The 16,677-nt window shown below is 39.5% G+C and overlaps 1 protein-coding gene across 3 annotated transcripts in view; it reads left to right on the top strand.

Annotated features, from left to right (window-relative positions):
• Nucleotides 1–16,677, top strand: part of LOC140232566 (septin-7-like) — a 126,214-nt gene that overhangs the window by 39,690 nt on the left and 69,847 nt on the right. For all 3 annotated transcript variants that reach the window (XM_072312660.1, XM_072312659.1, XM_072312658.1), the window contains exon 3: nucleotides 13,121–13,227. In XM_072312660.1, the coding sequence (XP_072168761.1) occupies nucleotides 13,121–13,227 (107 nt within the window). The remainder of the gene's footprint in view (nucleotides 1–13,120; nucleotides 13,228–16,677) is intronic.

Here is a 16,677-nt window from a genome sequence, read left to right as displayed (position 1 = left end):
GACATTGTATACATTCCCTGTGTGATTTATGTAAAGCGGTACTCCTAATTACCCTGTCCAGAGTGAAGAAATGGGCCAAGCTGCTATTTATAGTGGGCCCCATTCATGTTCAAGCTGCATTTACACTTTATTGCTTTTAAGTTTTAAAGCTGCATTCGTGTCTCATTGATGTACATACATGAATTGCAGAAATTACTGATTTATGGCAATTCGTTATAGCGGAGGAATTTGATATTGTGTAAATTATCTCAAGAAGACACATGGCAATTTCCGTGCCTTATATGTTAAACTCAAACTAGATGACTTTTCCTTTCAAAATTATATTGGTCCATTTCGTGGTCCATGAGGGGTTTGAGCATGTCGCTGCAACATGCTCAAATTTTCATGCAACATTGTCAAAAGCCAGCAACACGCTATGCAACATCCTCTAGGATAGCCAACATGCTCAAAAGAAAATGTATTCAAACATGTGGAAAACATGCATGTGCAAAACTTGAGAAACATCAAACTACTCAGAAAATTCGTGCACGAAACATGAGACAGAACATCAAAGTTAAGGAGCACTTGCTGGAAAATCAGTCGTGAAAGATTGCGTGCTATACGCTCGTGATCAGTGTACAATTTCTGCAGTATTCTCACATTCAGAGCTTGCAACATGCTCAAATTTCAAGTTGTGGACCACCCTGTACTATGTTCATATCTTGAGTAATCTGCAGTACAAGAGAGGCATGGACTTTTGTTCCAGTGATGCCCGAGGATACATGATAGAGGAAAGCAACTGAGGGTACATTAGACAGACCCTTTACTGTAGTGAAACATTCCCAAAAGGCTTCTTCATTTTTCCAGCACAATGTGTCACATTCATGGGGAATTGACTCATGAACCCTCGTACTGGCATCTGTACATTATCTGCACTGCTTTTTTCTCATGATACATGTTGTATGATATCATTGGATCTGCATTTACATGAGAAGTTAGCAAACGAGTATAACTGCCTGTCAGACGCTGGTGACCCCAATCTTCGCAAGGCGACCCTTTCTGATGGCTCTCAGAGTTTGTATTAGGAAATGGGAATCTGGGAGTGCAAACATTGTTAGCCTTTACACAAGTCTGAAGGTCATTTAAAAAGGAAATACTCTCAGTGCCACCTTTCATTCTGATCATGTGGTTCCGGAGATGTGGAGATGTGAATTTCCTTGCAAATTTGAAGTCTTTTTTTTTTTTCAAGTAACTTCTTCCCAAGAGACGAGGGTCTCTATGATTTATGAAGAAATATCTTTTTTCTTCTTCTTCTTCTATGTACTGTGCAAGATCAGATATGATAGAATAAAGAAGAATCAATAATGGTTGTGACTATTACCAAGAATATAAGTTTGGAGAATGTTTTGCAGAACTTTGTGCCGGGAATGTGCTGAAACTGTTTTCACTTTTGTTGGAATTGTTTACAATGTGTCACAGCCCCAAAGCATGTCTGCCCTTTAAAACACTGCGAACTAGTTTGGAGACAATGTAAACTTTGTGTTCAGAGACATACATGTACTGAAACCAGTTTGCCACATTCCATGGGCATAGAGAGAAGAGGGGGGGGGGGGGGGAGGAAGAAAAAGAACTACATGATGGCATTTGTCGTGGTTATGTGTATTATAACAACATTGAAAATATGGTGTACATTTATGTGTATTGAGTCTTTTCATTCCATCACACCACCATCAGGCTGATAGTGGAAATGGATTTTTTTTTCCTTTTTTTTTTTTTTTTTTTTAACCCAGATACAATAATGTGTATATGCACTCCAAGATTATTTATTCCTACCCCTTGGTATACATGTCTGATGTGCTACATAATTATTTTACCTTACCAGTGTTCCTTGCAGAAAGAAGATCTATGCATTAAAGAGTACTTCTGGCATGAATGTGGGGGTATTTTTTATAATTTACCAAACAGATGATAAAGAATTGATAATAATGTACTGCTTCAGTCTTTTTAATATTGTATGCATTGAAAATGTTCTTTTAGATATATCTGAAAGTGTTAAGTTTGGACATTATTTCTTGATTGATTTTAACCCGTTGAGGACGGACTGATTTTGCTACAACACGCATTTCCCATAGACACCTGCCCGAGTATACTCGGGACTCGTCCTCAACGGGTTAACATTCTGTTGCTGCTAGTTTTTAGGAATGGTAATATTGGCCATCTTGATAATGACCCATCACATTATAATAGAGCAGATTATAATCTGATTGTATTTAATGCAATTATGAACCATTCTCACCATTTCTTGCCCCATCGATTGTAACCCTACAGGTAGAGAGAGAGAAAGGGAAAAAAGGGGGAGATTGAAATGTGAATATAATATCATGGTCCTCTGATACCATTATTTAACACCTGTAGGGCATTGTCAAACAAAAAATGTCACTTTGAAATCTCATCCAATTTGTCAAAACTCTGAGAGGCACAACTTGTACATTTTTTTCTTATTTTATAGGCAGGTAGGAAGTGATTTGCCAAAAGAGGTGGAAAGATGCAGGAATGCAGAGATTGTGTTATGTTTCCATAATAGACAAGTTATGACACAAAGTCACATGAGATCACAGCTTTGTTTCACAATGTTTTGAGATATTAAAGGCACTGTGATTTAAAAAATAATGTTTGAGTTATTATATTTGTGCTTATGTGTAGGTCAGTTGTAACACAAAACATCCTACCACATGATTCCAAACATCATATCCTGGGGTTCCTCCCCCCCCCCCCCCCCCCCCCCTTTGCCTGACCAACCAACAATTTACGTAAAATACATAAACCACATTCTGGTCATTAGAAGGACATTGAAGGGCAGATACATTGACCATCATGTCATAGAAGATGTAATGTGATAGCAACTTCTCGTAGCAACAGCCAATCAGGAAGCTGGATTCTTGGTGTTACCATGGCGCTGTGCCATTCCAGCAAGAGTCGCTGTCATAGCAACACAAATTTTGATAAACATTTCTATGCATGCAGGGGTCAGTGATACCTTTTCATAGCAACAGACATTCTTGATTTATGCTACATGAAGAAGTGGTACAACATATTATCAAAGCAATCAGCATTCTATCATTTAGATATTACCAATAAAGTTGTGTGTGTCCGTGGATGTTATGGTATCCTACTGGGAAGCAAATCTGCTAAACTATTTTTTTGTTACTTTTAAGGACTTTGTGGAAGTATTTACTTTCCATATCGTCTAGTGTTTACTTTTTGAGGTCAGGAATTTGACTAGCTGGCATACAAATAATGAGGTCACCAGCCTACCTTTGATGTCCTCAATAGTCCTGACTTGAATAACAAATATTACCAATCACTGACAGTATTTCTTCAGTTCCAACTGATACAAAAGTACATAGGGCTGTTTACAGTTTTAGAAAACCAATAGATAGGAAAGGGCTTTGCTAGTGTATTTCACATTTCTGTGTAATGTGAAAGAAGGCTTTACATGTATACTTGGCAAGAATGCTGGTGGGCTTTACACTGTATGACAACCACTTGTAGAATTAAAATTTTGACAATCAAACTTAACAATTTTGATATGTTGTTTATTAGCAATGTTCATCAAAGACAATTATTGCTCTCTTTACACTTTTCCTTACATCACAGTATCTATGTTTGAATATTTTAACATATGCTGTACGTACAGCTGTACATTTCTGGTTAATCTCTACCTTTGATTGTGTGTATGTGTGTTTCATTTCACACAATCCAAAGTGTTGTGTGTAATCATGCATACAGAACAAGCCTTGGCCTTTTTCTCCCTAGGCACACAGTGAAGTTACAATGTAGGCCTACTACCTTTTAATAGTGGGTGTGAAATTTAGCTTTAAAGATAATAAAAAGTTTTGGTACCTCAAAAGTTTCCCTGAATTTCCGTGTTTCAGGTTAAAGTACCTTTCATATAACTAACACTGTGAGACTTACTCGCCCCAAAGTGCTCTCATTTCTTAGTAATCATGCAATTAACTGCGACCAGCAGCCCCATACGCATAGCGTAATGGGGCTTCGCATTGTAGCATTCAGGACCATGACAGATTTAGTATCGCGGGTAAATATCAACTTAAAATCCAAAAAATTCTTCAATTTGAAGACTTACCAATTAAGTTGAAGTCTTGAAAACAGGCTTCGGACAACGTTTGGTTCTGCCAATAGTCCCTTTCTGTTCGAATTGATGACTGAATGTGACTCTGTCGAGAGGACCTTGGGAGAGCTACATACACTGATTACTACGGCCAGCGCATACGCACACATCACATGCGAACAAATTTCAAATCCATGAAGGGATAAGATGTTTGTGTGCGCATGCGCTGGCCGTCAATTCAGTGTAGCTCTCCCAAGGTCCTCTCGACCGACTCACATTCAGTCATCAATTCGAACAGAAAGGGACTATTGGCAAAACCAAACGTTGTCGGAAGCCTGTTTTCAATACTTCAACTTAACTGGTAAGTCTTCAAATTGAAGAAATTTTTGGATTTTAAGTTGATATTTACCCGCGATACTAAATCTGTCATGATCCTGTAAGCTACAATGCGAAGCCCCATTTAGCTAAGTATGCGCATGGGGCTGCTGGTCGCAGTTAGCTACTCAGTATGCATATGGGGCTGCACGCTGCTGGTCGCAGTTACCATGCAATAAAGGTTTCGTACAATACGTGTACTACCTCGCCGCCGTACGACGGCGGCTCTGGTACGAAACCATTATTGCATGATTACTAAGACATGAGAGCACTTTGGGGCGAGTAAGTCTCACAGTGTTAGTTATATGAAAGGTACTTTAACCTGAAACACAAACTAAGACAAGGAAATTCAGGGGAACTTTTGAGGTAATACCAAAACTTTATATTATCTTTAACAAATTGAAAACCTCACAAAATCAACCAAATCCTTCTTTTGTCAACAGGCTTTTAATTTCTCTATACAATGCTTGTATGTCATGTGCAACAAATTTAGGAGGGAACACAATGTTTTTGACTGGGGCCCATTTCATAATACTTGTTATCAATAAGAAGTTATGATAGATGTTATAAGCTACTGAAATCCTTGCATCTGACTGGCTGAGAGCAAAGTTGTCATAGAAATGTGGCAGTTGTTACTGATAACAAGTTTTTTGTTTTTTTTTTTTTGAAATAGGACCCACCCCTCACAACAGAATGACTGTTGTTTCTTGGCTGCTTTTGACTACCAGGTACAGCTTTGTATACTTCATGATATTATTATTAACTAAAAAATGGGACACTGACTTGTACTCCAGTGGTGTTTGCAGCTTCAATGCCCATTTGCTGCTCAGGGAACTATAAATGTTTGTATTGATGGCAGCAGTGTTGCAAAAGTTAAATCAGAGGTTAATCTAATGTGTCTTTCCCACAGAGAAGTTGAAGTTTAAAACATACATTTACAGGCCAACTGGGAAGTATCATGTTTCATTCAAATTTTCTTTGGAACTTGAGATGTCTGTTTGTTGTGGTGGGGGGGGGGGGAGTAAGCATTGCATATCATTTGATCTTGGCAATGTTTTTGTGACCCCATAATGTGCATAACTGCTCAACTTTGGGCTGCTCATTGCAAGGCAAACCCATTGATACCAGTCAGTGTATATCCAGTAGATCCATCCAATACCCAATCTTGAGCTGTGATAGAAACATTGTGTGGTAGAAAATTTTGGTCTAGCTGGGGTCAGAGGTCAAATTCATGCAACCTTGCTCGTGGGAGCCTTCATCTGTCTCTATTGGCAGTCACAGCAAAATCTTCATTCTCATACTTTTCTCTTGCATACATGTATCATACAAGTATGTATGTATTTTTTTTTGGGGGGGGGGGGTGGGTTACTGCGATAGGAAAAAAAAAATGGTAAGGATTTGTTGACAGGGGCTGTCTGGAACGTTGAGGTCGGTGTGCCAAGTTCAGAAGGTGAGGTTATTGATTGGAAAGAGGTCTCCGAGATGCACTCGAAAGGGTCAAGATTTTTTTAAACAAAAATGGGGATGAGGACAGATAGGAGTGGACACTACAGGATGGGTAGAGAGCCATGTAAAGATATGGGAGGTCACCAAAAGTGACATGTTGAAAGACTTAGGCCTACCTTTTATGCATGACTGAAAAAGAAAAAAAAAACCAGAATGACAATCAACAGCTCTGCTGGTGGGGTATTATTCAGTAGAAAGTTTAACGTAGATATCCCTTTTCTGTCTAATCTTCTTTGCCAAATATTGATATGTTGTTAAACAAATATATACTTTATTATGAGTTGTGAAATAATATTTCAGCATTTTTATTGTTCAGTTGATATGAAGTGTGTATTCTTCATAATTTTACCTGTCAAATCCATGTCGTACCATCAGCTCCAAATTTACTCTATTTTTTTTCTTCAACCACAAATATTCCTGACAGACTAAGTATTGCTCTTTCCTTTGAGCCACAAATGTACTGTTTGTGTTTTTTTCTGACACCAGAATGTCGCGACTGCCTGCAGTGTGTGATCGTATAGCCTGCGCTCCACCGCCGCTCCTTCCAGCACCGTAACTGCCAAAGGCACGATTTTACAGCTCTCGGCGATGGCTTCGGCACGGTCCATAATTTGTTCCCCTCTCACCGGGAAACTTGGGAACGCCAAGTTTCCCCCTTTGTGTACGGGCTGGTCAGATCCCGTTATACTGTAACCCCGATGGGCAGGTGTCAAGACCCAAGTGTTAGCTGGCAATGAAAAAGCCTCACATGTGTGACGTGTGAAAGTCAATTTCGCTGAGCTGTTTGAACAATTTAAGATGTGTGTGAACATCAGAAGTGTTTTTTTTATTTCTTTCTCTTTTTTCCATGTACAATTATCAAGGAGGTGCCATTGGTTGACCTTTACATCCTTTTCCTCTCCCTTGGACCTTCACAAACTACACTGTATAAATGACTTGCTTTTTCATGTTCAGATTGGGACTCCAGCTCAGCAAAAACACAGGTATAACTTGAACTGCATCAAATAACAAAACATAGGACTTGTGCATCCTGTATCTTGACACAAGAAGGTGAAAGCAAGTTCCAACTCTGCCCTATATTAGAACTCAGAACCTTAAATGTTACAGGATGCTGCAAGCCCATTTGCCCTTTTGCCCAAATGCAACTATTACTGTATGGAAGTGTGAGTGGGCTCTTGGCCTGTGTAGAAAGTTTACAAGAGAAACATTTTTTTGTATCACCAAGATTTAATATTACTACTCATTAATGATGTAGGCCCTACTTTGAGTGATGATAAGCAGCTACTTGTAGTTGTTTCAGATGTAAATTATTCAATAAATGGCTTTCTTTTTGCGCTGTAGATCCCTTGATAGTGACAGCATAATTGTCACAAGTTTTGTGGGAATGTGAATTCGCACAGCTCAGTCGTAGAAATTTGAGGATTTATGAAATTGAGCCCCTGCAGTGTTTAACTATGTCTTAAGTTCCGTTTAGAGTTACAGTATTTCTGCTTAGGTCAATAGGGAGTATAGATTACATGGGTAGACAGTGTTGGAAGTGGTATGGGAGAGGGAGGGATAGAAGCAGATGAACATTCACTTCCAGGGGACTGGGAACCAAGTCATACAGGTTAGCTCCTTTTGGCTGGCTTCTGGTGGTATTCGGCTTCTTAGCTTTTGGGTAAATATGCACAGTTTTTTGTCTTCCCCCCACTTTTTCAATAAAACAGGAACAACCTCCTTTGTGCGGGAACCCTTTCCTCCGGTCAATGCAACATATTTGTGAGGCTTAGCATGCCCCTTCTACATATACAGGGACAATCGAGGCTGTTGCAGTTAGGTTCTGTGTAGAAACCAAAGACGGGTATGGTGGAAGCGAACAACACTGCAGGGAGTGGGCGTGGTTCGTAGGGGTGAGGGTTAGTACCGGTAGACAAACTGTTTTTAAGTTCTAAACTTTTGTGATGTACCACATATACTGCAGTCACTATTCACAGTTACCGAAGGTCTTCTTTGCTGCCAGTACTATCTATTCTGGTGGCTAAATTAGTACTCTGCTATGAAAGCTCATGTCCCCATTTATAAACTTTGGTGAAGTTTTGGTGACAAACAAGCTGAATAGAGGTGTTCCGGGAGAATAATCCTGAGTTGTATTTTTGTGTGATTGATTTTGCAATAGCTACAAACAAACATTATTTGGACCACTATCGTGATGTGAAAGTGCTCATGACTGGTCATTATACTTTGTAATGACTGGTCATAACTTCAGCAAAATTACTGTATGTGTCTGTCAAAATGAATGCCTGGTCACATGTACACTCTCAACCAATCATGTGATTAGGATCTGTGTTATCACTTTACGATATAGAATGCTTATTCTGACATCTAAATGAAAAAAAGTTGGGGGGGGGGAGAAGAAGATGTCCTTTATTTTCATATCCTGCTACTGGGTATCATGCTGTTGTTGCTCAATTCACTGCTGCAGTTTCTTAAGTTGCACACCATGTACTGTACAGGGAATGGAGAATCTAGGCAGAGGTGCTTTTCGTAGCTGTGCACATCATAATACTTGTCAATCTGCTTTGTATATAATGCAGGTACTTCACACGTCCCTTGGTCTTATTGATATAGTCAACTATGTATGATGATACTCTGACTGTGTGTGGGTGGTGTATAGGGTAGGATTACAAACACAGGTGCACGTACAACACATACACTTATCACTGGAAGTTTATATTTCTATTCAAATTTGATTTTAATAGTGCTATGGAAAGCATATTCACATACGCAAGCAACAAAAAAAAAAGTGCTAAAATGAAGCAGCTAATATTGCACTTTTGTATAATGATGCAGCTTGATCACATGAATTTCTTAATATTAATGCAAAGAAAGAAGTTATACAGATTCATGCAAAAAAACAACAACAAAAAAAAACAGAAGTACATGTAAGACCTGCATCCTTGTGTTGAGTACATAATGATCATCAACTTGATCACCTCGATCAAATTCATATTATACTGCACACACACACACACTAAGCAAAGAATCCATCCTTCATGTTATGGCTTCTGATACGCATAATTTCCTATTTAATTTCCTGTAAAATGTCATACAAGATAATTCACCCACACCCAACAGTGTCGACATTCCATGCTGCTCAATCTAGCTCACATTGTCATTTGCACTGTTGGGGCAGTTTAGAGTTTTCCCTGTTTGTTCATTTGTTTGTGTGTTTGTATTTTGTTTGTTTGTTTTTTCCAACAATATCTTTCCCTTTCATGTTACCTTTCCCTTTGTTTGCCACCATCCTATTCAACTGCGTCTGTTCATGCCTGCATTGTAAAGAGACATCAGTGTTTAGAGGTAGTCTTCATTCAGTCTGGTTGGGTATGTTAATATTAGAGTTGACAGGGTAAGCATGGAAAGGTGACATCCCATGATGTAATAACCAGACTATGTTAAGTTGTCCGTTGTCAACATTCTTTTCATCTTTTGTGTATTTTTGTAACTTTTTTTCCGTTTCAAAGAAGAAAGGGAAGAGCTCAATCAGCTCTAACTCTGCAAAAATGACGTACTATATTTCCCCTCTTTTTTTTTTTTTTTCATCCAGGAAAACGTGATTAATCAGAAAATAGCATACTTTTCATGTGACCTTAAAGATAGCATCCTATTTTCTTTGCCAATACATTTTTTTTTTCATCCCAAATTTGTCAAGTTATCTGCAATCAGGAAGCTTTTTTGGATACAAAAAGCATTATTTCTAATGATGTCATTGACACCAAAACACCAGCACTTTTGACTCTTTGCCAGCTTCAGCCGTCAAATCCTCTGTACCATCATACGAGTTGATGCAGAGTTTACATAACCTAGAACCACTATTGAAGATACATCTTGAAGGACTGTATGTCAAGGAGATAAAGTTTGAGTGGCTAGAATATGTATTTTCTTTCCTTTTTTTCTTGGGGGGGGGGGGGAGGGTGATGGGCAATCTTGAACTGACTTTTGCTGCCTTTATCAAGTTCCCATGTTTGAAACACTTTTCAGTACCCATTATCAAAACGCCTTTGCAAATGCCTTGTCTCTCAAGTTTTTGGTTTATCAACTCTATGGTGAGTCAGTTGGAAGGCCTTATCACAGCACAGCTCCATCAGCACAGTTTGACCCAAAGAGAGTTCAGATGTGTACATTGTAGTTGGGGTGGGTTCGAGCTATAACCACGTTTCGAATTGACATTGCATTTTTATTGACTCTACAGAAATGCATTTCTGCCTTAAACGTGTTTGCAATTGCACTTATTTGTATATTTTCACATACACGTCTGTAACCCCATACCATCAGCTTTGCATTTATCAATTGCCCAAAACTCCCCTAAAATTATTTGGAAACCCTAATTCTGTGCCAGAAGTGAGTTGATAAAAACACCCAAAGACACACCTGAATGACACCAAACTTTGTTTTTTCTAAAGAAAAGTTTACTGCTCTGTGAATCTAGAACAATGTCTTGCATGGGTAGTCCCGTTTGAATAAAAATAGAGGAAAAATGAGGTAAGAACAAAAACAGGAGTCCAAGGGCTGTTGTAGTTGGCAGCCATGCTCAATTCACTTGTTATTCCTTGGCACAAGGGAAGATGGCTAGAAGGAAATAAGAAGGAAGGCAGAAGGAAGGAAGGAAGGAAAAGTCACCTCTCATATGAGGTTGATCGTCTGGTAGCAGACAAAGGGGCCCTGCACAGTGCCATATGTGCAAACCAATGTCATTCACATTACTGTAGTCTCTCATCCAATGTGAGCTTTAAAGGACAAGTCCACCTTCATAGACATGTGGATTGAGTGAATGCAGTGCAATATCACTAGACCCCATCAGTGAAAGTGTGAGGAAAATCAGATACTTTAAAAATTCATAACTTTTGAACGGATTGTCCGATTTCCCCCAAACTTTCACTGATGTGTTCTACTATTATTGCTGCATTCTCTCAATCCATATGTAAAGAAAGGTGAACTTGACCTTTGACCCTCTATTGCCTGGAGGTTTCTCGAGACAACAACCTGTCCTCACTGCAATTAGCACTAAATTGAACACTTCTAATCTACTAGTACAAAATGTATATGGGGTATGTGAAATAATTATGTTTGCATTGATCTTGTTTTGCTTTATATTTATTGGATATTCATTTCTATCTCTCCCTTGTTCTCTCCACTTAAATATGTGCAACTATTTAATTCACTCTTACCTCAGAATAATTCACTACATCAGTGATGGATTTCAAGTGCTACATTTATTATCATTACTGTAATTTACAGAAATTAAGTTAAACAACAGGACGATATAGAGATGATATATAACCAGGCAAAGAAAAATGTGCATTTGTACACGACGTCCAGGGGCCCGTTTCATAAAACTTGTTATCAGTGACAACTGCCTCATTTCTGTGACAAATTTGCTCTTAGCCAATCAGATGCAAGGATTTCAGTAGCTTATAACAACTATGACGACTTTCACTCATAAAAGTTTTATGAAACGGGGGCCCAGGATGCACATGGGGTCAGCCGAAGGTACTTCACTACGCTTTTACCCCTTTTACAAATTGGGCGTTAGCTCGCTTCAGGTGCGGACCTGAAGCGAGCTAACTCTCAGTATAAAAGGTCGAAAAATAGTTAGTCCGAGGTAAAGTTAGTCCCCTCTAGGGGGGTGGATGAGGTCAGCTTCAGAAGCGAGCTAACTTCAGTATAAAAGGTTCGCGAGTTTAGCCACGGCTAAATTCACTGACCCGTGACTGGACAGCGTGTACGGTGCTTCCAGGTTGCCAATATGTATGTTTATTGCTGTACTGTTGCCACCGGCGCGCTGTGTATTACGCAGCGCATTGGTGTGTTCGCTGTTCGGTAAAACTCTCAGTGCAATGGACTCTTTGAACTATCAAACGACATGATTAAGTCGTAAGAAAAAAAAGAAAATAGACCAGCTCAGTACGTTTACACTATATATATATATGCCAATGACTGGTTGAATTTCGCGAGTAACGTACCGTATAACAACGGAACTGAATTCGTACTCGTAAGTAAGCATGAAAACTGTAACTGAATTTGCGCGCTCGTTGGAAGGACAGCAGGCTAATGGGCTGGGGGGGGGGGATAGGTCTGGTCTCGCACGTAACCTTGGGTGGTCGAGAATGGCAGTATAAAACGACTTGGCCCGAGCTAAAGTTAGCTCGCTTCAAAAGCGAGCTAGAAGTCGTGCCCAGTATAAAAGGGGTATTTGAGAGGTGCAGCATCAGGTATGTTGCTAAGGGACTGAAGGGTTAAAGAGGGGATTCCCCCCCTCACAGCTCATGAGGGTCAGAGGCACACTGAGAATCAGGCAATTGTCCTCGTATTGTGTTCCCGAACTTCCTGCACGGACCTCGTCATACCTCCCTCCACAAGATGTGAGTCAGTCACAGCCAAACATGGCTAGAGGGCTGGGAGTGCAGTCCTGCTCTTGTGCCAGCGTTTTCCCTTTGTGATCCCAGGAACAGAGGGTCCCTTCTATACTTACCATAACTGGGGTCAGGGGGTTAAGTCTTTCTAAAAATAGAAGGAAAGAGAGATGTTTAATCCGTGGGGTGGGCGAAATCTTGAACTACAGGCATTACTCATGAAGGTGAGTCTTGCATTCTAGTCTCATATGATCATAAAGGTCTTGCCTTGCTTCATTAGACCATAATAGTTAAGGTGACATTTGGCAAGACTTCAAAATACCAGGTATTGTGGAAGGCGTGGATTATAATCGTAATTGCAGTGCAACAAAGTGTTGAAAGAATCTCATTGAAAACCAATGAATTTGGCCTTCAAGTACACCATGTTGCAGAATAGGGTACCAGGCGCTCAGATGAGTTGGTACATCAGGGGTGTAGTGGACAACATTACAGTGATGATGCAGTAAAATTACCAAAAGCTCTACTTACAGTGCTGTATTGGTACAGACTGTATTTGATGGCCAGCAAACTGCCAATAATACTCTATTTTTTATTCATTTGCATAGCATCATACATGGTTGATTGTCTTACAATGAGTGAGATATACAATAACAAGCATACCTGAATGACTATCAGTGTGAATGATGTATCCTGATTAAACGTCCTTCTTCTGTAATTTGTTCTCTCTATCCAGGTGAATCAGGACTCGGTAAAAGCACACTCATTAACTCCCTGTTCCTCACAGACCTCTACTCAGCAGAGTACCCGGGTCCATCACAACGAATCAAGAAGACAGTCAAGGTAAACTTTTTTTCCCCCTGCAAGCTCCGCTCGTCCAACAGAACAATTTAGGCCTGTTCACAGTCCCCCGAATTAATGTTTTTTCTAGATTTATTTTCATGATGCGATGCAAAAATTTTTAATCCTTGTGCATGTACAAAAATTGTTTTTTCTCATGATAAATGTTGCAATGCAAAACTCAGTCCAGCATCACTTTTGCGGAAACCCTTGCGATAATTTTCCTGTGCAGCATATGTGAATGGCATGTGAAGATGCCATCTAATTTTTCAGTTTTTTACCCCGTAATGCAACTCGCCACAAACAGATCCGAACATTCAGGTGCCTGGGGTCACAGTCTGGTTATCATAAGCACATGTGCAATGTAGACATTGTAAGTACTTCATTTGCCACCAAGTAATTATTACTTTTGCTGTGTGTGAATGTTGGCAAATAAAAGTGATTTTTGGCATCGCGATGCAAAAACCAACAACTCCTGTGTGTGAATACAGCTCCTGTAGTGCTTTTGCTTTTATAGCTAAAACTTGTCTCGTCAACCATAAACTTGTAGAGGGTGTAATGGAAGGGGGGGGGGACTGTGGATGGGGTAAGGTTGCTAACCCCACCCCTTGATAGAAACTTGATTTTTTTTTTTTTTTTAATGATTTCTGAGTGCTTTATACATTTCTAGATAATTAACCAGTTTGTAGTCCTTAAAAGATTAGACATGGTGATTCTAAATTGCTCCAAAAAAAAAAAAATCATTTATCTTTTATTTTCACCATCTGATTTCACGAAATGAGAAACTGCATCATAATGATGGAATATCAGGCTTTTGTGGGTCAGGGGGTGTACTTCATGCCCCATTGGTAATCCCTGGGAGCAGGCTGAGACAACATAACCTCCAATGTGTTACAGATGTACCTACCTTAGGATACCATCCTTTATCAGTTTTATGGGCAGCTAGAGTACATGTAAAAGGATATAATGCAATGAAAGAGTGGTATACTCCTCTTGTGCAGCTGCAATGTCAATATTATCACTCCAAACATTACCTAAAACATGCTCTGTTGTATACACAGTTTCTTGCCCCCTGTTCAGATGCAAGGCAGTTTATACCAAAACTCAATAAAGAAACGAAGTATAAAAAATCATCATATAGCCGACAGACTGTTCGGACGCTAATTTTGACCATTCCGGAAAAACATCGTATAGATGTGCAGTTTCTCGCTGCGCATGCTGTTATAGTCATGAGGGACAACTGTGGGGTCACCTTTCGTGCGCGCTCCCATTAAGCTCTGCCCAGTTATACCGTTCTATGGTCGCCATACGTTCAGACGCACACAGAATGCTGATTCGTTATCGAGTTCTAGTTCAAAACGATGCTCTTATCGTCGTTTTGCTATACGTCATTTCGTTAGTCAGTGTCAGACGTATAAATTCATCGTATAGCTATACCGTTTTGGTATAGCTATACCGTTCTAGTATGATTTTTTTTTTTTTTTTTTTTTGCGTCTGAATGCCCTGATGTTGTATACACAGTTTTTTTGTTTTTATCATCTTCTCTTTTTTTCTTAACACACCTTGCCAATGATTCCAGGTCATAGAAACAATGCAATGGTACCAAACATGAACTGAGCGATGAAAATATTTTGATTCAAAACAGTTTCACTGAGGCCTTGTGGTTTTGTTTTCCCCATTTTCCTAAATGCAAACATTCATGTGATTTTCCGTGGCACTTGGCATGGCAACCCCCCACACACACACACACACAAACACAATCCTATCGAGAGAAAAAATATGGGACAGAGGTCGATAACTACAAATGTAGGTAAGATGGGGGTGGCAAGAAGAGAATGAACTAGAGAAGGATAGAGATGGTATAGTTATTAGATAGGTGATATCATACACATATTTGTATCTTTATCTACATTGTATTCATCTATTTTTATATTTATATCTGTACATCTATGAGTGCTTTTTCCAAATGACTGTAATTTACTGTATTAGACCTGAATTGTGCAAGTTGCAGCTCCAAAGGCTGACCTGTGAGTCCCTAATTGAATGATTTGATAGCATACAATAATCCTACATGATGCTTCATGTGCACTGTATGTTGTAACCAAGTAATCATTGATTTTGTCATCACACACAAAAAAGAGAACTGTCATTATACAATTGTAGCAAAAGGGTGTTTTGGGGTTTGTTTGTTTTTTCAAACAGTGGGCCTCCAGCCAATTATTTGCCAACATTTCTTAAACATATCACATCAAATGAGAATAGAAATTTATGTTGAATCTTTGCACATAACATTTTTACATACATGTATGTATTGTTTTTATGTTTTGTACTTTGATGAATCAGGCCCATGCTTTCAAAGTTGACACAATTTTTGAAAAGAAAGAAGAAGCTTTTCCTTCACTTGTTCAAATATTCAGATATCTCATCAAGGCATCTCTCTGATGTGACCTTTAATAGCCCCAGCTGAACTTATTCACTCGCTCGTGATCTGACAGAGCTCCATTAGAATTGATGTGAAGCTTTTGGTGCCTTTAGAAATGTCATGCTTATTGCTTGAATAGGATTTGTGCCGTAATGGCATGGATGAGTTGGGATTATGATCTCTGAAGTGGGTTCAAAATCCCACGCAGCCTTTCAATTGACAGTAATTAGCATCGCAGGATAACATTTCTGTGGAAAAAGATTGCTTTTCCCAATGATCAAATGACATTAGAGCTGTTTTACAAGTGTGTGAAATTGCCCTTCCAGATCTTCTGTTCAAACTTTCTTTGTGTGCAATTAAGTTTGGAAATTGTATACACGTGCCGAATACCTACAATGAATTTTTCTGTAACAGAAGCCGATATGACATGACAGTGCGGTGCCAGATGCTAGTAGTGTTTTTTTTTTTTTTATGGAGAATAAAATGGTTGCATGCAGGTGACTGCTTAAATTCACACATACTCCTGCTAGATGCAGTTTTCCCTTGCTTGTCACGGTGATGCTGGAGCTTGCGCAGGATTGAGTTCACGCTCCGTCTCTCTTTCGATCTGTCGATATACATAGCACTCTGACTCACCTCGCGGAGTGAAGACGCTCTCGTGAAGTGGTGTCGAAAAATACTGTCTCTCCCGCTCGAGCTTTTTCCTCCCGCCGGAGCTTTTCCCTGATTATGCTCTTTGCAACCCACTGATGGACATGAAATCCAGCCCACTGTGCGCTCACGGCTTCCCCTGTTCCCATAGAATTATGCAACACTAGTGATGTGCTGTGCAGTGTAGTCCCATGTGTAGTGTTCTCCGTTGCCTGTGATTAATCGAAGACAGGTGTAAAACATGCATGATTTATGAACCTTGTGGAAAGAAAACTGAAATGACATCAATATCCTTGTCTCGAGTACTGGTCTGCAGAGGGATTTGAGCCGTCTGAATATCAGTATACAGTATTCATTTATACATGATGTGTGTATGTGAT

Source organism: Diadema setosum, chromosome 9 (genome assembly GCF_964275005.1).
Source record: "Diadema setosum chromosome 9, eeDiaSeto1, whole genome shotgun sequence".
NCBI classification, from domain to species: Eukaryota; Metazoa; Echinodermata; class Echinoidea; order Diadematoida; family Diadematidae; genus Diadema; species Diadema setosum.
Note: the sequence above shows the minus strand (reverse complement) of the source record. Positions and strands in the feature narration are given on the sequence as shown.